The 24,100-nt window shown below is 35.6% G+C and overlaps 1 protein-coding gene across 1 annotated transcript in view; it reads right to left on the reverse strand.

Moving 5' to 3' along the window:
* Positions 1-1,806: 1,806 nt before the first annotated feature.
* The window catches only part of LOC106078809 (serpin B3-like), a 32,938-nt gene continuing 10,644 nt past the window's right edge, over positions 1,807-24,100 (reverse strand). Inside the window, exons 2-3 of the mRNA XM_056015581.1 lie at positions 18,256-18,390; positions 1,807-2,703 (exon numbers count right to left, since the gene is read on the reverse strand). Coding sequence (XP_055871556.1) covers positions 1,864-2,703; positions 18,256-18,390 — 975 coding nt within the window. The 3' untranslated portion in view covers positions 1,807-1,863. The remainder of the gene's footprint in view (positions 2,704-18,255; positions 18,391-24,100) is intronic.

Below are 24,100 nucleotides of genomic sequence, written 5' to 3' on the forward strand. Positions count from 1 at the left end.
TAAGGCGCTGTGATAACATTACAAACATTTACACGAGAGCTAAAAAATGACAAACTAATCTAAAAAAAAGTTTTAATAGGTAGGTCTTAATGTTTTTCTTGAATGTAGTGTAGCATGTTTTCCGTCTGAAATCAATGGGGAGTGAGTTCCAGGCCTTTGGTCCGTGCATTAAAAAAGCCCGCAGACCGTAGCTTTTGAGGGAAAAACGTGGCACCACTAAACACGTTGAGTCCATTGAGCGCAAGGCTATCTGAGTGACATATAGAGTGATCATTTCGATAAGGTACAAGGGCATTTCTTTGTTGTAGTTACATTGATGATAAAGTGGGGCCACCTTGTAGTCGATTCTCGCTTTCACAGAAAGCCAATGGAGTGTGCACAAGAGAGTAGTAGCAGGATCTCGTCTTGTTTTTCTTAGCACTATTTGTGCGGCGTTGTTCTGAATCTGTTGCAGCTTGGCGATTTTGTCATTCGGTATACCTGCCAGCACGGCACTGGAATAGTCAAGGCCGGAGAGTACGAATGCCACAGCTAGCTTTTTTTGTTGACTCCCTTTGTTAAATATTGTTGGATCTGGCCTGATCTGTGCAGCTGCAGATAAAGACCTTTGCAGAGATGACTAATGTGTGTGTAGAAAGATTAAGTCAAAGAAAACTCTTAAATTTCGCACTACATGGACATAAGGAACCTGGCAGTTCGCGATAAAAAGTAATATATGCTCTCGACTTTTGAAATGTTATTTCTGTCTTGTCTTCGTTCATCTTGAGCTTATTCTCAACCATCCAATCGCTTACTCTTGAAAATGTACCACGGATTTTTGCTGCCAGATGCGACATCTCTGAAGATACTGAGGAATCGTATAACTGTGATATAAGATGCCGCTAAGTGGAGTAGTTTACATAGTGAACAATACTGGGCATAGAACCGATCCTTAGGGTACTCCGTACTTCAAAATTAAGCTTGTTGACTCTGTCCCGTTAACAACGACACTTTGGGTATGACTGATCAAGCCAATTCTGGAGTGAAAGATTTTGCCACAGTTTGTGCATGTATATGCATCTGTTTTAGGGCTAGTTTTCTTTTTCTCTTGACTAAGGCAGCTTCGTTTCTTACGCTCTCGGCCAGGATATATATACTCCCAAATTGAATGGTTAGGTTCGACTGCCCCACCCCACCCCACTAAATCGGCCAACATACTCGAGGGGGTGACGAAATAATCGAAAAATTGATTAAAATATAAATAATTAGTATATATTATTAACATAAGTAAAGAATTATTTTAGAAATTGTGTGATTTCTCTACTAAATTTCCCACAACCCCCTTGTGGAGGGGGGGAGCGATCGTCTCTACCCCCCCTCCCACTGGATCCGCCAGTGACCGAGGTACGCCCATGCTCCTGAAGACTAAATACTTGACTGTCTTCTAAAAATTGTGAAGGAAGGATACTTATATGTTTACAGATCTATGATCAATGTTATTTGTTTTTAGTTTCTGTTACTTAAAATATTTTTGGTCTTATTTTTTTAAATTAAATTTCACTGTAATTTAAAAAAAAATTATCTTATCTTTGGAAATAAAAGTTCTAATAATAATCAAACAACTATTTCTTTCTTCAGTGTTGGCAGTTGTGTCCCAAAGTCTCTCTCACACACACTCTCTCCGTCTTGCTTACTCTCTCTCACTCTCTCTATCTCCATTTCTCATAGGGCTACTTTTGATCTTACTTTCTCGCTTTCCCTTTCATTTAACTATATCATCACCTCTTCTCTCCAACAATAAACCACTCAAATGGTTGTTACAGCCAATATTTGTTACAAAAATATCTTTAATGTTTCAATTGTAAATAATGAAAACATTTTACTTCACTTCACAATTATCTCTTGAATTTCAGGATCAGAGTATTTCCCTTGCAGTAAAATCAAGTCATTGATATCATCACGAAGGAAATACAAGAATGAGTGGTTGGCTATAAAATTAACATCGCCAAGGGCTGATGAGTTGTTAACAGGAATGCTAATATTAGTATTAAAAAAAGAAGGAGTTGTCATATATGACTCTGAAAACTGGACAGTCGTTTTTTGGACAACATCGGATAAGCGAAGACGAGTATTAGACATTCCGGAAAAATTAGAAGTGTTGGTAAATGCTTCAGACATTCCTAGACTTGAGAGTGCCAAGTTGAAATTTAGCGTGGCGGTCAAGTTAAACTTTGGCATCGACAAATGGACGCTGGTCATTCTTAAATTAGCAAACAGGTCATGAACGTCAAAATTTTCATTAGTAATGATGCTTTCGAGCTCGTGGAGTCCTTTAGAAGATCTGGGTAGAGCAATGTACAATCCAAAGCCTTCGTATTCAAATGGTACTCTTATGACATCGACATTTTTGACGGCGTTTAGCTTCAAAGCGTAGATTGAGCTGTAAGACATGAACTCCGTTGCAACAGGAATTCCATTCAACTTTGTGAACATTCTTTTTTTAGTCATTTCCTTTGGAAATGGATATTGCCATTTGGCAATGAAGATAAATGTATTGATGAGTATTAGAGAGGTATTTCTGTGAATATATCCATTTGTGAACATTGAGGACGTATTTATTCCTGTTTTGTACCATAGCCACTTGTTGATTGAAGCTTCAGGTCCTTCTGGAAAACTGAAGTCAATATCTTCTATAGTAGCCTCATACAACGTCAAAACGTTTTTCTAAAAACAAAAGTAAAAAAGTGTTATTTTTAATTTTTTAAAAATATAGCTAGAAAATAAAGAAAGTTTGTGCAAGTAATTTCTACTGTTTTACATTTGTATGCAATCCAGCGTGTCACCTAGCTGAATACATAGTACGTAAAGAGTGTAAGTTGTTTTAAAAACTCGTAGATGAACAAAATAATTGTCAGACGAACTATTCAGTTTGATTTACATATAGGCTGCACCGCTTGAGCTTCCACTTTCCTATCGGCCCTTTAAAAAAATTGCCCAAGCAATCGATTATCACATAAATACGTAAATGTACAGTAGAATTATTAGTCACAAGAAGCACTAGCTCTTGATCGCTCCTCATGGTTGAAGTTGTTAGTCTCGGAGTCTCGAGATTTGAAGCAAGAAGAGTGACCAAGGTGAAAGAGCGCCGAACAAAGAAAAAGCTGAGAGAAGCAGGCCTATCTGCAACTGACCTAGCCTACCCATGCCACGTATGCGGCCGGCTTTTAGCGAGGATTGTGACTTTACAGTTATCTTTGAGTCCATAGGAAATGAGAAATGTGCTCATCTTCGACCACGAAGGAGGAGCTATATCAGTCATGTGGTAATAGATCTAGGCTAACAATAAAAAAAGCATTTATAAAATAAAACAAAAGGGCGTAAACGACCTGAATTCAAACACATAGCTCAAGCCTTCTCAGGCTTTTCAAGCCAACGCGGTAACCACTAAGCTAATAGAGAGCCTATGAGCATGGAAGGTTTCTATTTTTCATGTTGTGTTCACTAAAACTAAGTCAACGGTGTATAAAGGGGATTAATTCAGCTTATACCACCACTACAGTTAACTACAAATTATTTCCCTTGTTTCATATTAAGCCGACTCTGATTGAATGTATAACTATATTATTTTAGTGTGTTGAGGCTAGATATAAGCGGCCCGTTGTAATTCAACGTAGCATACTATAAATCATTTTGTTAAGGGATAGTTAAAATGGGGGAGGGGGAAGTGTCACGGCATCGTTGTAACATCGTAATGACATTTAGAGTGATCGCAAGTCACTGTAATAATCACGTTAAAAGCACGTGAGACCGTGGCAGAAGAATTGCTGACAAAGTGGGCTAATCCCTGCGCGAGCCTAGATCTGACGTGGAGGCTACTTGATAATCTGACCGGAGTGGGAGTGCTTAACAATGCGGCACCTCTACAAACAGAAAACGGGCCCATAATAGCTAACGGCAAAAGAGCAGAGGCATTGAACAAATTTTTCGCTGGTGTTTCTAAAGCAAACAAAAAAAATCAATTTCGATGGCTTTAGACTGTTCCAGATAGCAAAAGAAAAACGAAGTTTAGCCAATAGCGAGTCCGAGGTCGTTATTGTGGTTTTTACCTTGACGGAGGTGACCAACGCTTTAAGGAAAAGCAGATTACACAAAGCCCCAGGTACCGGACAAAGTGAGCAATGAGATGCTAAAAAAGTGGGAACCAAAGAAAGCTATGCGACTTGCTCAATAGGACTTGGACGCAATGGGAATTCTCAAAGGCCTGGAGAGTGGCCACAATAGTCCCGTTACTAAAGAAAGGAATGGAGGCCGACTGACCTGAAAGCTTGAGACCGATTTCTCTAACATCTTGTGTTGGAAAAATAGCTGAAAGAGTGTTAAACAGAAGGCTCGTGTGGTACTTGGAGGAAAGCTCATTGCACCTGAACAGGGCGGGTTCAGGCAAAATAAAAGTGCAATTGATCAAGCGATGGTATTCATTCAGTCAGCAGTTGATGGTTTTAAAGAGAGGCACGATCAGACGCAAGCGCGAATCGACACTGGTAGTATTTTCAGATCTTTAACAGGCATACGATAGAGTCTGGAGAGAAGGATTGTTGCTAAAATTGATGAACCTCGATGTATGCTCTAATATGTACTGGTGGCTAAAGAACTTCCTAACGGACAAAACGGTTCAGACAGGCTACGGATCTAGCATATCTCGCAAAAGAACACGAGCAAGGTTTACCGCAGGGCTCCTCATTATCATGTACATTGTTCTTAGTCAACATAAACGATCTTACAGAACGATTGAAGTGTCGATCTCTGCTCTTCGCCGACGACATGCTAATCTGGAAGATCCGGTACAGCTCTCGCAGCGGAAATCCAACGTGACCTCGTTACGATTTCATGCTACACCCGAATGTGGAAAATGGAAATAAACTGTTCAAAACCGTCCAGACCCTATTCACTTTGGGAAAAGACATTCACCAAGAAGCCATAAATCTTTAAATCGATGGAACCACGCTCCAATCGGACCCACGACCCAGGTATTTGGGAGTTAACCTGGACCCCCTTCCCCCCCCCCTCCCCAGGAAAGAGATGCTCTCGCTTTTAGGGACTTTACAAACCGGCTTCTGTTAAAACTTACCGGACATAAGAGATGCGAGAAAATCCGTATTAATAAATGGTGAACTGTCCAGGCTGAAGGTAGACATAACTTTTGTTTAGCTGACTCAAGCTCAATCAAATAGAAAGATACACCTTCTTCTGGCAAGGCAAAGTAAGGGAACATGGAGTGGGTTTCGCAGTTAAGAACACAGAGGCCAAATACATATTCTATGATAGACTTTCGTCTGCTCTCATCGAAATCCTCGGTGATCTAAATGCACGCGTTGGATCCGATAACTCTGCGTGGAACAGCTGTATTGGATGATTTGGTGTCGGAAAAGTAAAATGAAAATGGACAAAGGCTCTTCGAGGTTTGCTAACTATACTCTCTCTGTGTCACTAATACCTATCTCAAGACTAAACCACAGCACATAGTATCATGGTAGCATCCTCGCTCCAAACACTGGCACCAACTAGTGCTTAAAATTGGTTCTATCACAGTGTAGACTGTGACAAAGATCACTCCTTGGTATGTATGTTGTAAGATCAATCTTCTGCCTTTAAAATATCAACGATACCAAGCAAATGGGAAGATCTCAATCTGATGTAAGCAAGATGCACCACCCTGATCTCCAGTTTGCGGAATCTTATGAACGTGACTACAAAAACACCTTAAGTTCAACATACAAAAGACTCCCCTGGACATCTTCGGAAGAAAAATTACAAAAAGAAATGATTGGGAAAAATTCTAAATTCGCTATACTAACACCTGTTATCAGAGCAAAGAGAGATGCATTCGCTACATACAAGGCGAAACCCACACAATGCAACCTGTTAACTTTAAAAGAAGCTAGAGCCAATGTACAGAAGACAGCATGGATCTGTGCCAATAAATACTGGGCAGAGTTCAGTGATAATATTCAGCTTGCAACTCAAGTAGGTAGCATGAGAGGGGTGTATGAAGGAATAAAAAAAAGCACCTCTTAAATCAATCACTGGGGAAATTATCACAGACAAAAGCAAACATATGCACAGATGGTTTGAACATGACTCTGAACTCTATGCAACAACAAGCTCAATCTCTGGCTCAGCCCTTACAGCAATCTACCAATTACCCATAAATTGACATAATGAATGAGCTAGGCAAAGTACCTACCCTAATAGAACTCAACACAGCCGTCTGGCAAAGCCCCTGGATGCGATGGTATCCCCCACATCTTCCGAAACAGTGCAAAACTACACTAAGCAAACCTCTAAACCAACTGCTCTGCAAATGTTGGCAAGAAAGTGCTGTGCCACAGGACCTGCGGGATGCTGAGATCGTCACCCTGTACAAGAACAAAGGTGACAGAAGCGAGTGCAACAATTACAGGGGAATTTCCGTCCTAAGTATTGTAGGCAAAGTCTTTGTTCGGGAGATACTTCCTAGGCTATAAAAACTCGATGATTGGGTCTACACAGAAACACAATGTGGCTTTTGCTCAGGGAGACAACAATCGACATGAATTTCTCCATCCATCATCTTCAGGAAAAGTGCAGAGAACAAAGGATGTCTTTGTATATTGCGTTCATTGACCCGAATAAGGCCTTCGATCTAGTCAACAGAGATGACCTCTTTAAAATTTTACAGATAATAGTCTGTCCACCCAAGCTGCTAAATGTAATTGTCTCCTTCCACCAAAATATCATAAGTACTGTGAAGTTTAAAGGCGCCTGCTCCGAAAGTTTCAGTATAAACAGCGGAGTTAAAACAATGATGTGTTCTGGCCCCAATACTTTTCGGTATACTCTTTTCACTGCTAATCCACCACTCGTTTGACAAATCCACCGAAGGCATATATCTCCATTCCCGATTTCATCGCAAACTTCTAAATATTACCAGACTGAGGGCCAAAATAAGAGATGCTATTCGCGGACGATGCAGCGGTAGAGAATCATTCACAAGAGGAGCTTCAGTCAGTAATGTCCCGCTTCTCTGAGTAGTGATGGGCAAAAGTTAACTAAAAAGTTGCTAACTTTTAGTTTAACTAAAAAAAATTAGTTAAGGCCAAAGTTTAATTAAAAAATAAAAGTTTAGTTAAAATCCTAGTTTAATTATTTTTTTTTAGTTGCAAACTAAAAAGTTTAATTACAAATTTTACAAACTTTTTTAACATACATACCAATAAATATTTAGATCTATGTAATTTGGAGAATATATATAATGAATAATGGAGAGGAGAATAAACAAGAGGGTGCACAGGTCAATAGAAAGCCTTTTGACCTTTACCCTATAATGGTCGCTATTCCCGGCTTTTCAAAAAAATACACGTGTTCATTATATTTCTAGCAAGTTTCACTGCTTGATAAATCCTGATTCTATAGATCTACATTTTGCTGCTTTTTATTAAACACCAGTGTGTTCCTGTATAGCTGCAGGCAAAGAATTTTGCTTTACTATAGATCTAAAAGAAATGTCGACTCTTTATTTAAAAACTTTTTACTAGATCTAGAATCTAGAGTTAGAGTCAAGTGACGTCTAAGTCTATTAGTATTATTAGTTTAGTCTATTACTACTGAATACTTATACTACTATTAGATCAATAGTCATAATAGTCTATATATTTAAGTATTTTAGTCTTAAGTAGAGTCTAACTCTAACAGTCTTAGATCTAGATGTAAATTTAAAATTATAAGTCAATAATATAGAATAGATCTAGATATATTAATTGAAATCTATATTACTTTAGTAGACTTTACTTAATTTTATTAGACTAGATCCATTAGTTTAGAGATTCTTGTCTATAACTATAATATGTAACTATTCTAGAATTAGAGTCTAGATATAGATCTATCTAGATTACTTATTATACTAAGACCTAAGATGCATAGATAATATACCTATAATACTAATAATAGTCGTCACTATACTAGATCTAATACTAAATTATCTAAATCTAGACTAGATTCTAGATCTACATCTATGATCTACTTCTATTATAATTATACTTATATCTACTATCTAGATCTATTAGATCTAGATCTAGTATTATCTACTAGAGTAGGCCTATATAGATCTAAATACCCATACCTAGAGTAGTTATAATCATAATTATAATAATCTAAAATCTCTAGATCTAGAGTTACTAAGATATCTACTAGACTAGACTCTCTAGATTTTAGATCTAGTAGTAGTAGTAACTAGTATTTCTTAGATTATTTTTAGATTAAAATATTAATTATTTGATCTAGGTCTAGGTCTAGTAGCTAGATCTAATTCTAGATCCAGATTATATTTCTGATCATTTTGTTTGTAGAAGATATTAGATCCAGAATATTCTAGAATCTAGAGTTAGTTAGAGTCAACATGCAGTTTTATCATTACTTCTAAAAGGTAACTTATAATACTTATATTAGAACTTGGACAATTACTTCTAATTTCTTTCTATAATAGTATTATTCTAGTGATTCTATTAAGAATAATTAAAATCTACATATATCCCATAAAGACATTTAAATATTTTTTCATGTGCACAAACATTTTGCTAAAGAGATTGGTTGTGCTTTATACTTTATATTTTCATGTTTGGCTGTTTCGTCCTTAAAAAAGGTCAAAATAGTTAGTAAAAGTTTAACTAAAGTTTTTTAGTTTAGTTTAGTTTTAGTTTTTTTCAATTTGTGGTTAACTAAAAGTTTAATTACTTTTTTTTAGTTCAAACTTAGTTTTAGTTTAACTAAAAAAAATTAGTTTAGTTCCCATCACTATCTCTGAGGCCTGTAAAGAGTATGGCTTAACCATTAGCACGAAGAAAACAATTTTATGGGACCACCTGCTACAGCACCACCGTCCATACTCATTGACAATGTCAAGCTGGATGCCGTAAATGAATTCTGCTGCCTTGGATACACAATTCAAGATGACCTGTTTCTAGAAGATAAATTTAAAAAAAAACGCTGCATTGACCTTCGTTAGACTGAGACCAAGAGTTTGGGAAAACCAGAATTTCACTACAGCGACCAAAATAGACGTTTACAAGGCATGCGTTCTGAGCACGCTACTGTACGGCAACGAGTCGTGGACTACCTATGCAAAGCAAGAGAGAAAACTAAACTCATTTCACATGCGCTGCATCCGAAGGATCTTGAAAATCACATGGCAAGAGTTTGAGTTTGCAATACTGAGATCCTTGCGCGAGCAGGTCTTCCCAGCATCTTTATAGTCCTTAAACAACGCCACCTGCAGTGGCTTGGTCTTGTTCGCAGTATGAAGGACAATCGCATCTCGAAAGTAATTCTTTATGGGCAACTCGCGTCTGGCTCAAGAAAAACTGGTCTCCCCCACCTCCGTTACGTGGATGTAATCAACAGTGACCTCAAAACAGTGAACATTGATACTGACCAATGGGAAGACATAGTCCTAGACCGCTCTACGTGAAGAGAAATGGTGACCAACGTGGGTCTCAGCTCAAGAAGAAAAGAGTGCCATTCGAAAAAATGGCTGACTCCTCTACCATCAAAATAAAATACACCTTTATCTGCGATATATGTCTCTCCAATATAGGGCTATACAATCACATGGAAAGTGTTATACGAGAGAAGGAGGCCAACAACAGTTTATTCTATATTTTTTGTTGTTATCTTCAGTTTCTTTTCAGGCTAGTGTATTTTATTTTATTTTATTCATAGATAATTAACAATATAATTCATCTTTTTTTTTTCAATTTCTCTTTTTTTTTTTATATAGTTAGAACTTTTTTTTTCCAGCTAGAATTGGGTTCTCTAAAAACCTGCAGCCAAATAGAAAAGAATAGGACGCAACAAAATGCGATGGATTGGGGCAAAGTCTTACCTTTGTGCGGTGGAAAGAGAAAACAAAAAGGACAGGACTAGACAATGGTGATATGGTTACTATCCTGTAGGCTCAACTGGATACACTGAAGTCTGTCAGTGGCCCCTAATCATAACTGAGCCTCCTAAACGAATACTTCAGTTCACGGATGAGCCAACCATTGACGAGTTCTCAGAAAGATAAAAGATTCCTGAGAACTCAGGTCTTACTCTCCAAAAGAAAAGGTGGTGGACCATCCTAAGCAACATCAGCGGCCCTGCCCGAAAGAAAGTAGACCTACAGATAACCCAAACTAAAGCTAACCCGGAGGCATTGCTTGACGCACTTCTTACAGCAATCGCACAAGTCATACCAGTTAGTAAAGCCGATATAGTCTTCCGTAGATCACGACAGAGCAGAGGTCAGAGGCCCTTCGAGACTTTTCTCATTGACTTCGATGAATACTCTATGTCGCTGAAGCGACTTTTAGCCCTGCGGAAAGAACTACTGAAATTAATCGAGCAAGAGCCCATGGTGGATTTTACAACCCAAACTAAAACTAACCCGGAGATTTCCCGAAAATGCAAAATATACGAAAAAGTCCTTAAAATATACGGAAATATATAGACAAAATTGTCATTTTGGGGTGTCACTCAATATGGAAAACACCAATCCAACGCACGATAAATAGAAACGGCATTATGCATAAGCCGTAATTGTGTAATCTGGTGAAAGAAGCTTCTCGCGCTTCAAACTAATGAAGAATTACTTGAGGTCAACAATTCTCAAAGATAGATTGAAACATTAGGTAATTCATGCTATTAATATAAAGCATGATCTATGTAGGAAATATAATTTTTATGATATAATGTATGACTCTGCTACACGCAAGGCTCGTAAAGTAATACTGTACGTAGTAAAGAATGAATAAAATGCATAGACGAATTTATTTTCTAATACAAACTCTTAAATTTCACTTATTATCCGTATCCCTACCCAAACTTGGCCCCGCGAAATTCGTTTCGCATAGGGCCCCACGATGGTTAGGTCCGGCGCTACTATTTAGTGTTTGTAAAATGTTTATGTGTAAAATGTTTTACATGTTTCGGGTTAACTTCTTAGTCCAAACCTCCCGCACGACGAAGGGGATGGGAGCGGGCAGGGTTTGACAGTCCAGCGCGCAGCCATCCGTAGCGACGTGTGACACCCACTTGTTCTCCCGCCCCCTATTGTGTTTTCTCGTGGACTATCCACAAAAATAAGAGAGTGATCTTTCCTTTACTTCTTGTTTAAACTCTAGAGGGAAGAAGAGAATCATATATATATATATATAATACTAGTCGACCGGCGGCGTAGCATACGCCGCTATTTTGCAGGGCCGGTCTTAGGCCACTGCAACCTATGAAACGGAAGGATACGCACTTTCATGGGACCGCGCTAATTCAAGGTGTATAAATTATTAAATTAAACCATTTTATAACTTAAAACAGATTTCCCGCGCCCTCCAGTCGATTTACCAGAAGCTCCTAGAAATCTCCCGAAATTGCAAAATATACGAAAAAGTCCTTAAAATATACGGAAATATATAGAAAAAATTTGTCATTTTGGGGTGTCATTCAATATGTAAAACGCTAATTATACGCGCTATTAATAAAAAACGGCAATATGCATTAGCCCTAATTGTGTAATCAGGTGAAAGAAGCTTCTCACGCCTCAAACTAATGAACGTTTAATGAAGAATTACTTGGGGTCAACAATTCTCAAAGATAGATTGAAACGGTAATTCTTGCTATTGAGCGTGATCTATGTAGGAAACAGAATTATTATGACATACTATATGACTTTGCTACACGCAAGGCTTGTAAAGTAATTCTGTACTTAGTAAAGAATGAATAAAATGCATAGACGAATTTATTTTCTGATACAAACTCTTAAATTTCCCTTATCGTCCGCTTCCCTACCCAAACTTGGCCCCGCGAAATCCGTTTCAAATAGGGCCCCACAATGCTTAAGCCCGGCCCTGATATTTATTTAAATTTTTTGTTTGTAAAATGTTTTACATGTTTCGGATGTTCCTTCAGAGTTGACGAAAGTTTACTTCCTAGTCCAAACCTCCCGCAAGACGAACGGGGATGGGAGCTGGCAGGGTTAAACAGACAACGCGCAGCCATCCGTAGCGAGCGGTGAAAATGTGTTTCCCCCCCCCCCTCTTGTTTTTTTCGTCGGGTGACTATCCGCAGAAATAATAGAGTTATCTTTCCTTTACTTCTCGTTTAAACTGTGGAGAGAAGAAGAGAATTAAATATATAGATATAGATTATGGCCGGATTTGTTCCTAGGTTTTATATTGCTTATTATGACCGAACACTCCTTTTTATATTATTTTAATAAACGGTGCACATTTTGACGATCAACCTAACACATATTTTTAACCCGTGAATTTGTGGCCCGCTCTCTTTCATTCTTTCTCTCCCTGTCACTCTCTGGACCCCCCCCCCTCTCCCATTAATTTTTTTTAACTTGCGCATAGTAAGTTCTCCCACATAGACTTGATTTGGAAAGATGCGCTTCATAAGGCACACGACACACACGGTCTCACATTTTGAACTCGTTGATTTTAGTAACACTTTTACTTATCCTCCCTTTACTCAGTTGAAATTTTGAAAAGGTAGTCCTTCTTACGTATCCCGTTGACCGCTCCCCTTTCTACATTTATCTGGGTATTTTGTTCTCTTAATAAAAAGAAATTTTGGTTTTATTAATTGTAATCGTTTATTAGACCCTTTTCAATGTAGCGAAATGACAATAGATCTAGAATCTTGATTTTCAATGCTATTTGTAGTGATGGGAACTAAACTAATTTTTTTTAGTTAAACTAAAACTAAGTTTGAACTAAAAAAATGTAATTAAACTTTTAGTTAATCACAAATTGAAAAAAATAGTTAAACTAAACTAAGAAACTTTAGTTAAACTTTTACTAACTATTTTGACCTTTTTTAAGGACGAAACAGCCAAACATGAAAAATATAAAGCACAACGAATCTCTTTAGCAAAATGTAATAAACATTTATTTGTGCACATGAAAAAAGATTTAAATGTCTTTATGGGATAGATGTAGATCTTAATAGAATCACTAGAATGATACTTATAGAGAGAAATTAGAAGTAGGCCTAATTGTCCAAGTTCTAATATTCTAAGTTACCTTTAGAAGTAATGATAAAACTGCATGTTGACTCTCTAACTAACTCTAGATTCTAGAATATTCTGGATCTAGTATCTTCTACAAACGAAATGATCAGAAATATAATCTGGATCTAGAATTAATCTAGCTACTAGACCTAGATAAAATAATTAATATTTTAATCTAAAAATAATGTTTGTTTGTTTGTAAAATGTTTTACATGTTTCGGATGTTCCTTCATAGTTGAAGATAGTTTACTTCCTAGTCCAAACCTCCCGCAGGACGATGGGGGATGGGAGCGGGCAGGGTTTGAACCCTCGACCGTCGATAAATCCGAACGACAGTCCAGCGCGCAAACCGCACGACCAGGCAGCCATACATTTAAGAAATACTAGTTACTATTACTACTACTAGATCTAAAATCTAGATAGACTCTAGTAGATATCTTAGTAACGCTAGATCTAGAGTTTTTAGATTATTATAATTATGATATGATTAGAACTAGATATGGGTATTTAGATCTATATACTCTAGTGTCTCTAGTAGATAATACTAGATCTAGATCTAATAGATCTATAGATAGTAGATATAATTATAATAGAAGTAGATGCAGATCTAGTGTAGATTTAGTTAATTTAGTATTAGATCTAGTCATGGGCGTAGCCAGGATTTTTTTTTCGGGGGGTGGGATTTTTTTCTCCCCCCCCCCCCCCGAAAAAAATATTTGTATGGATGGATGTGTGTGTGTACATAATTAATCTCTATTACATTCTGACCCTTCATTCTTTTGGAAGACGTTTATTGTGCCCTAGAATAGGTTCTTCTTGGTAAAAAAATTTTAGACTCCTCGCACTTGCCAGTAAGGGGTCTGGGGGAGCGTTGATAGCCAAGCAGTATTTCTGGTATTGAAAGCCAACTAAATGCATATTCTGAGGTACCTACAGTGCATTATTTTGCTATTAAAAAGTTTTATTTCAAAAACCTAATGTGCTTTTCTTACTGACTTAGACCCTCCCGCGCCGTACGGCGCACTTGCTGGCAAGCTGTTTCCACAAAAATCTGTCACTGGTAATGTCTGAAGCCTCCTCCAACCTACTCTGAGGCCCTCAATGAAAGTGTCGCGCCAAGTTGTACTAGGATGTCATCGCAACTCTTATTATGCGTAATTCATTTTGTCGAAAAACATTTTCCGCAAACCTCATGCGTCACAACCTTACTAAGGGGTCGACTCCCATTTCGAAAAAGGAAGTTTTATCGTCAAAATCATCTGTTGGGGGATTTTAAACTAAAATATATCTGGAGTTGTTGTTTTTTTTTAATTCAAAACCACATTTAGCTATGGTCATATAATTTGGTGATTGTAGTTTGCTTTAGAAATAATATTGAAGAGAGAGGCTTTCAACCTTAAAACGCTATGTAATCTGTAAACTCTAAACCCCCTTGGCAAGTGATGGTTTAGTATTAAAATTTCACCTAAAATAAACAAAAATTAAAGCAAAAGATCAGTCACTAAACTCCGACACCCCCCTCCGGGGGGGGGGATTTCATTTCGGGGGGGGTTGGTTACGCCCATGGATCTAGTATAGTGACGACTATTATAGTACTTATAGATCTATCATCTATGCATCTTAGGTCTTAGTATAATAAGTAATCTAGATTCTAGATAGATATATCTAGATCTAATCTAGACTCTAATTCTAGAATAGTAGAATCTCTAAACTAATAGATCTAGTCTAATAAAGTAAAGTAATATAGATTTCAATTAATAGATCTATATTATTGACTTATAATTTTAAATTTACATCTAGATCTAAGACTACTAAGAGTTAGACTCTACTTACGACTAAGAGACTAAAATAATTAAATATAGACTATTATGACTATATATCTAATAGTAGTAATAGACTAATACTAATAGACTAGACGTAAAAGTACGTCACTAGACTTTAGATCTATCTAGTACAGGGGTGGGCAACCTTTTTGTATCGAAGGCCGCATTAACAAAATTAAAATTTATATATATGTATATGTGTATATGTATGTATGTGTGTGTGTGTCTGTGTGTATACACTTACAACTTAGAAAAATACGCTAGTTAACTGTATAATGTCTTTTAATTCATATTTATACTGTATCATACATTCACTTTTCCTTTTTTTCACATTCCAAATTGAGGAATTACTAGAGTTAGCAATTTCTGAAACCAATTTAACAATTTTTTTTTTAATTTGCTATTGTCTTTTCATATTACATTTCACCACAAATGTACAGTTGTACTTAATGTGAGGAATTTAACTATTTACACTGGTGCGTAATGTTCCTGAATTGTGGAGCTAGCTTTCTAGTTGTTATACTTATGACTGCTGTCAAATTATAGTCATTCACCATCGACCTGTGATTACACTTGTTTATTTTCCACAAGAAAAATACTTGTTCACATATGTATGTGTACCAAAATAATGTTAAAACTTAATTGCAAAGTTTTTTTAAAGTGTGGAAATACAGCTTCTGGCACCCTTTAAGCTACCATGGAAGTACTGACTTGAACATCTCTTACAGGTTATAATTTGCATGGCGTTGTGTTCTCTGGAGCTGAATCAGCTTCTGCACTAAATGGTGAGCTGATGGTATTGAAAACTGGTTCTTGACGTCTTAAAATTTGCCTTCATACATTTCATAATTAAGGAATCCAAATAAGTCTGGTAATATTAACCATTTCACTAGAAATATTTTCACCTTTCAACAAAGGAAAATGACAAAACATATTTTCCCCTGCTGGCCTGGAGAAATTGGAAAGCCTTGTTTGAAAAATTTAACATGCATTACATAAGCAAGCAGCCCATTGCAATAGCTACCATGAAAAACATAAAATATCTTCCACTCTTCATTAGAAATATTAGTTTCAAAGTCACAGTCAATATCCTTCTAAGAATATGGACATTTCTACTTTGAGAATTTATATTCTTGTCATTACCTTGCCCATGCTAAGCCAGCGGATGCATCGGAATATTTAGTTTATATATCTACAAGTACTTTTCTATACTGCCTGTAGTTATGACTGTAAGTCTGATGTTTTTACTGATGTTTTGCCTTTGGCATATTATGATGAGAATTCATGCAGCTTTGTGCAAACTTTTCTGTTTAGAGTTTATGGTTGGGATATTCTTTAAAAACAAGTTTTTTCTCAGTCAAAGATCGAGCTCCATCAGTTGTTACACTTGCCATCTTGTTCCAATCATACCCAACATTCAACACAGTTCTTCAAAGCATTGAAGAAATACTGGCCTGAGATTGTGTCTTTGACTTTATATAATGAGAGAGTTTCGATAATTTGTAGGGAAATTTAGAATTCTTTTTAATAGATTAGCATTTTTATATGTATATACTGTGGGTACACATGATTTCTGTAGGTATTCGCGGGCCGCATAAAACACTTCAGCGGGCCGCATGTGGCCCGCGGGCCGTAATTTGCCCACCCCTGATCTAGTAAAAAGTTTTAAAATAAAAAGAGTCGACATTTATTTTAGATCTATAGTAAAGCAAAATTCTTTGCCTGCAGCTATACAGGAACACACTGGTGTTTAATAAAAAGCAGCAAAATGTAGATCTATAGAAGCAAGGAATTATCAGGATTTATCAAGGAGCGAAACTTGCTAGAAATATAATGAACACGTTTATTTTTCTCGCCTTTCAAATACCTTGAATTGGCGGGAATAGCGACAATTATAGGGTAAAGGTCAAAAGGCTTTCTAGTGACCTGTGCACCCTCTTGTTTGTTCTCCTCTCTATTATTCGTTATATATATTCTCCAAATTACATAGATCTAAATATTTATTGGTATGTATGTTAAAAAAGTTTGTAAAATTTGTAATTAAACTTTTTAGTTTGTAACTAAAAAAAAAATTAAACTAGGATTTTAACTAAACTTTTTTTTTTAATTAAACTTTGGCCTTAACTAATTTTTTTTAGTTCAACTAAAAGTTAGCAACTTTTTAATTAACTTTTGCCCATCACTAGCTATTTGGATGTAGGTGTTTTTTTTTTGTTGTTGTTGTTTTCTGACTGTGGTACAAAGTACCATTCCTTGCTCTCTCCTTTTTATCTCTCTCGAAAAAGGAAAAAGACTCTAGCTCTATTGTAATACACCGAATACAAACTCTGAGACCATTTTTTAGACATTTGAAAACAAAAAAGTGAAATGAATTTTCTCAGTTATATAGATCTATGAGAAGCTAACTAAACAATTTCTTTGTAAGCAATTACTAAGAGGTAAGACAAAATGAACAACTGAACACTTTACTTTGGTTCACCAATACGCATCAAAGAGTTATTGATAACAAAAAAAAGAGAAGTTTATTTATTTGCATTAGATCTAGATAAACAAGGTTACAAAGACAGATTGTGTGGAAACACAAACTCAAAATCGGACCCCGAAATGGTCCACCCAGGCATGTAAAAAGGCAGGTTTCAATATTTCAGAAAGAAAATCAGAATAAAATAAGATAACTTTTATTGATCCATTCAAATGGAAATTCGGTTTGACTACAATTGACAACATCAGCGTAACTACTGTACAATAACAATATAGATGCACATACCAGCCGACAATGTTTACGTTCACAGCTTAATTGCTCATACCCACTGAAGCTTTTATATGTAGCGTGTTTATGTTGTCCACTTGTCATTATGAGAGATATACAATTAGATAGAGCCATCGTTTGTCTAATACATGCCTAACGGCTGTCTATGTCGGCTCTATTGAAGTTGTTAGTGAACGGATGCTGCGCACTGGGGGAGGGGCTAGCTAAGGCTTGTGACCTTTGACCACTGGGGTGGTAATTTGCATACTGGCGAAATGACTCAGGATCAGATGTTTTTTTGGACATTCCGATGGTCTAGAGGTTAAGTTCGCTTAGAGCGTTATCTCTAAGCGGTGGTGTCGAATCCAGAGTCACAGGTTCGAGCATTCCCTTATTTTCGTAGCATTTTAATTCACTACTTGCTCTCTTTAAGACCTGGTCCCTGGTGCTGCTATTCATTTATGTCTAATGAGCATCTAGGAGGTAAAAAGAACCTGTGTACGAAATTAGATGCGGATACGCGCGAAAGTTTAAGAGATCTCGTGAACAATGAGTGGTATGTCAGTGAGTGGTAACTTACAGATGTATAGTAGATTTAGAAAAATTAATCTTCTTATAACCTTATACTGCTGAAGTAATGAGGATGCTGGATTAACCCACAAACCATTGGATAGAAGTATTTTCACATCAATGACGTCTTTAAGATCTTGAAGTAAGTCATTATAAGCTGAATGGGGATCAGGTATATCAATTATCTGAAAAAAAAAAATCTATTTTAATGGCTTATGTTGCTAAACGTAAAAATTATATATGTCAGATGCAAATAACTCAAATTTTTAGTAAAAGAAATAACAAAATTCATTTCTTTACAAAAGAAGTTACGAAAGTTATATAATACAAAACGGCAAACCTTTATATACTACAATAAATATAGGTATTTCCGCTCTATTTACAACTTATTTAGGTTGGTGCTGTTTTACTATTACACACCAAGTATCAGAACTTAGAAAAACCTAGGTTCGTTTCTTGTGTAATGCTTATTCGCTAACACCCATAGACTATATATATATATATATACAGGACTGCCAACTGTGCGCACCACGCCTATATTATTCAATTAAATAAGTCCCGTACACCGAGGCGTCCTTGGTTGCAGTGTAGTGTTAGAAGAATGACTTCCGGTGTATTAGTTTACTATATAAAGAAACCATCACTAAAAATAAACACTACGTTCAAAATATTTCTTAGTCATAATTTTGGTAACAGTGCGATAGACATAGCCAGATTTTTATAACAACAAAATCTAATTTACCAACTTAAAAAAAGGGCATTTACATAGATAGTGTTATATATATATATATATATATATATATATATATATATATATATATATATATATATATATATATATATATATATATATATATATATATATATATATATATACTAGCCATATGTTACCCGCGACCCGCGGGTCTTTATTTGCGCATTACTGTCGATGTAGTCACTGAGAGTGTTTTGTAAACAATTAAACGAAATAATACTGTAATAAGTAAAGCGAATGTGTCAATGTAAAAATAGTGTGAATGAAGCTATCAAATCAAAATAGCTAATAGGCTTAATTAAATCCATTTTTTTTTTTCAAATTAAAACATTTGCTTGTAGGCCTACATATATTTGATTAAAATTTGAGATGAATAGACTAAATTTTGTATGTTCATGTGTATAAAGTATAAAGTAGATCTTGAGGTAGACGTAGATCTAAATCTACACTAATCTAGAGTTCTGTGCTGCGCATGCGTGACCTTTTTTCATGAATGAATTTATATAGGCCTATCTCAACACGGCTACGCAGCTTTAGCGAACAGTGAACGAATGTATTAAAAATGCTTTAGAAAAACAAATTTGAATGTTAATTTGATTAAAATATGAAATGAATGGACAATAATTAGTATGTTTATGTGTTAAAGCATAAAACTATCTTTGCGAAAAGAAGTTTTATCATCTTAGAGTTCAGTAAGAGTTTTAGACCTAGGCCTAGGAATAGACTCAGACCTCAGAAGAGAGATGTGTTAATGTGTAACCATTTGGTAATGTCTAATGAAAGAATGTTCGCCAGGAAATCTGTAGATATCAGGAACTAATTTATGTAAAAAATGCTTTTGGATAATCTAGTGGATTGGATTTAGATGTATGTTAAACGTAGCTAATGATCCTTTCACGTTATTTCTGTTTCGCTACGAAAATAAAATTAGTTTTCAGAAAATGAGTTTACCCGAAGGAAGTCGATACATTATTATCTATTAAAAACGAAAAGAGCGATAGCTTTGTTAAATGAATGGGATTATAAAGTGAACAATTAAACGAAATTATATTTAGTACGCGATTCATGAATGAATATAGATCTAGGCCTATCTCAACTCGGCTTCGCAGCTTTCGTAATAGAATGTAGCTTTAGAAAACCAAATTTGAATGTTTATTTGATCAAAATATGAAATGAATGGACTTTAATTAATATGTTTATGTGTTAGAGTATAAAACTATCTGTTCGAAGAGAAGTTTTATCATCTTAGAGTTGAATTAGAGTTTTAGATCTAGGGATGGGATTATAAAGTAAACAATTAAACGAATTAATATTTAGTACGCGATTCATTACGGAATTGTCTAATGAAAGAATGTTCGTCAGGAAATCTGTAATCACAGATATAAGGAACTAATTAATGTAAAAAATGCTTTTGAAACACAAAATTGAAGGTTAATTTTATTATATAATGAAATCAATGGATCTTCTTTTGTATTTTCATGTGTCAAAGTAAAAAACTATCTGCGCAAAGTGTATTTCTTAAAATTAGATCTAGGTCTAAATCCTTTCTATCTTTTCTCATGTCAACATTGTAGACATGGCCTAGATCCATAAAATACTATAGCTGTAATAGAGTCGGACAACTTTATTTTTTTTGAGGGTCTTAAGTTTGTTTTAGGGCTACAATACATACACTACGGTCTAAGTTGGTACCCAAGTTGGTATTCCTGCCTAGTTTTATCAAGATTGGTCAAGCGGTTTTGATGTCTATAAGTAACATACATACATACATACATACATACATACCCCTCACATTCTACTTTATAATATATATATATATATATATATATATATATATACATGTATGTATGTATAATTGAAAACCCAATAAGCCATTTTTTTCCAAAACAAATTATAGTAGTGTGTATGGTCGTATATGTAGATATAGTTTATAGCCATAGGTCACTAAGTCTGGGTCAAAGGGTCAAAGTTTACATGTTTACTACGTGTACAATTAATTTTTATTGAAGTAGGAACAATGATTCTAGAATTCTATTAGGTGAAGAAAAATTTGTAACAATATATTTTTTTTTTGGGGGGGGGGGCTTTTAGAATAATTGGATGTTATTTAGGATTTAATTAGTTTAAAAAATTAAAAAGTTAATAACTTGCAGAGCTGAAAGTTTTATTCATATTTTTCAATTAGTCATAAATACACGATTGCTTGTAATTTTTAATGGCTTCATTCTCCATTAATATATATATATATATATATATATATATATATATATATATATATATTGTTGTAACCACGCTCCCGCGCTACACTAATGGTGCGCATCTGAGCACTACTGAACACAACTAGTGAAAGACATATTTAGACAAGAAGGACTGTTGTGAGCAGGCTAAAAGTCATGGGAGTCTGAACAGTCTGGTGCTGAGTGCGTGTACAATTAATTTTTATTGAAGTAGGAACAATGATTCTAGAATTCTATTAGGTGAAGAAAAATTTGGAACAATCAATTTTCAATTTTTTTTTTTTTGGGGGGGGGGGCTTTTAGAATAATTGGATGTTATTTAGGATTTAATTAGTTTAAAAAATTAATAACTTGCAAAGCTGAAAGTTTTATGCATATTTTTCAATTAGTCATAAATACACGATTGCTTGTAATTTTTAATGGTTTCATTCTCCATTTATATATATATATATATATATATATATATATATATATATATATATATATATATATATATATATATATATATATATATATATTAGGGGTGCACCGGATAGTCCCTCCGGCTCCGGCTTCTGCCGAATATCCGGCATTTTTTACTATCCGGTGCTATTCGGCTCCGGTCGGATATCACTACCGGATAGTAAACCGGATAGTAAAAAATACACCTATTTAATATGCATAAAGTGGACCTCGTTCCATTACTGTCTGTTATAGAATGTATTAATGCTTATATGAAAACAAAATAATGTGCTTAAAAATAGAGCCATTATGAATATGCACCAAACATCGTTTATTATAAAGACAAGGCGTGTTAATAACTTAATATAAATAGAGATGAAACTTTACATCATAAACGCGCTTTACATACAGAGCAGCAATGGCTGGCACTTTTTTCAATTTGTCTTGACCTTTGAGTAAGTTAGTTAACATGTTAAAATGCTACATTCCTTGACTACGTCATGCTGACCAGACGTCTGTCTAGCTGTGCGGGTATATCTTCAGAGGTAGAGATGAACAACTCCACCCCCCCCTTTTATTTGTTTAGTCCATCACATTGAGTTTTTTATGGGTGGGTAACCACAAGTTAAATACGATGGACGTAGGTTTAATGTCAGCGTATTGACACTCTCTAGTGGTCACACCTTTCGAGGGAACTGAGTTTGTTTACTTAGTAGTTAATCTTTATTAGGGGGGGGGGGCTGGACTACAAGAGCCACACCTCTAATGTAACCAGATATATTTCTAGATGAACAACTCCCTTCCCCTTTTATTTGTTTAGCCCATCACATTGAGTTCATTGATTGATATATATATATATAATGCATACTGCATGCTAAAAAAAAATACAAATAAATTTAAAAAAATAGGTATAGAATCTAGATGTAAATAAAAGTTGGTAAAGATGTCAGTATGTAGGCTCAGGGACTTACTATTATTATTTTTATTTTAGACTGACTCACAGACTTAACTTCTATCACCCATTATAGGCCTATAGGCTACCTAAGTAATAAATGACACTCTCAAAACTGTATTGACTCTTTCATTAATCGCTTATTTCACTCATATTAATAGTATACAATGTAAAAAGAAATTGTCAAATGTGATGAAAAGAGAAATATATTATCCAAGCTGGCATTATCATTCAAACATCGTGAATGTTGTAAAATGTTTATACCGGAAGTACCTCGTCTCACATTTTGGAGTTGAACGAAACGCATGCTTAGTTACCCTTAGTGTTGGCAGTCCTGTATATATATAGTCTATGCTAACACCTTATAGATCTAAATTACATCATTAGTACTAGCCATGTTACCCGCGGCCCGCGGGTCTTAATTTGCATATCACTGTCGATGTAGTCAATGTGAGTGTTTTGTAAACAATTAAACAAAATAATAATGTTATAAGTAAAGCGAATGCGGAATGCGTATGAATAGAGCTATCAAGTTAGCTAATGAACCTAAATCCATTTTTTCAAATAAAAATATTTGCTTGTAGGCCTACATATATTTGATTAAAGTCTTTCGGCAAAGACTTGAAGGCAAGAGTTTCTCTGTGGATCATGTACTGAACAACTAATACATTTGGATTTTCTTGACAAGAGTGACGAATCCCTTTCTATTTCCCTGCATGGAATTACAGCCATCGGTGCAAACGCTGACACAGTTTTTCCACTGTAGTTTGAAGAGAAAAATGTTTTCTTTCACCACATTGAAAATATCTTCGCCTTTGGTTGTAGTTGGTAAGTCTTTGCAAAATAAGAATTCGTTGACACATTTTTCATCCTTTAGGAACCGAATAAAAGCTAGCAGCTGTGCTTTGACTCTACGTCAGTGGATTCATCAACTTGAAGAGACCACAGCAGAGACACTTCATCGTCAGTCACGTCGAAGTGTTCGCAGATTTGATCTTGTAGATCTGACGATAAGTCTTCATTTTTGCGCGAGATAGTATCATTTGACAAAGGAACTTTCTTAACTTTTTCGGCGGCATCGGGTCCTAGAATAGTTTCAAGCTGGTGCAATGACTGATTCAGTCTTTGTAATAACAACCTTATAACTTACAATCAATCCCTTTTCTGGCAGCTTTAGCTAGTTCGTAAGTTTCTTAGCTTGTTTATTTTGTTGAGCTCTGATGTTTTCAAAGTATTCCTTCGGTTGCGCTTTTACAGCTGGATGTTTTGTTTTCAAGTGTCTCTTCAATTTGCTTGGAGCAAGGGCCTCATTCGACAGAGCTGAATTGCAGATTAGGCAGAATGGCAATGGAGAATCTTCAGGTCCCGAAGATATGAAACCATATTCGATGTAATCTTCTTTGTACCTTCATTTGGTTCCTTGCTTTTCATTTAACTCTTTCGCAGTTTCATTCTTGCTAACGTATTTCTCCATGGATAATAATGAATAACGCTTAGTGATAACTTGTTCT

The sequence above is a fragment of the Biomphalaria glabrata genome, chromosome 17 (assembly GCF_947242115.1).
Source record: "Biomphalaria glabrata chromosome 17, xgBioGlab47.1, whole genome shotgun sequence".
In the NCBI taxonomy this organism is placed as follows: domain Eukaryota; kingdom Metazoa; phylum Mollusca; class Gastropoda; family Planorbidae; genus Biomphalaria; species Biomphalaria glabrata.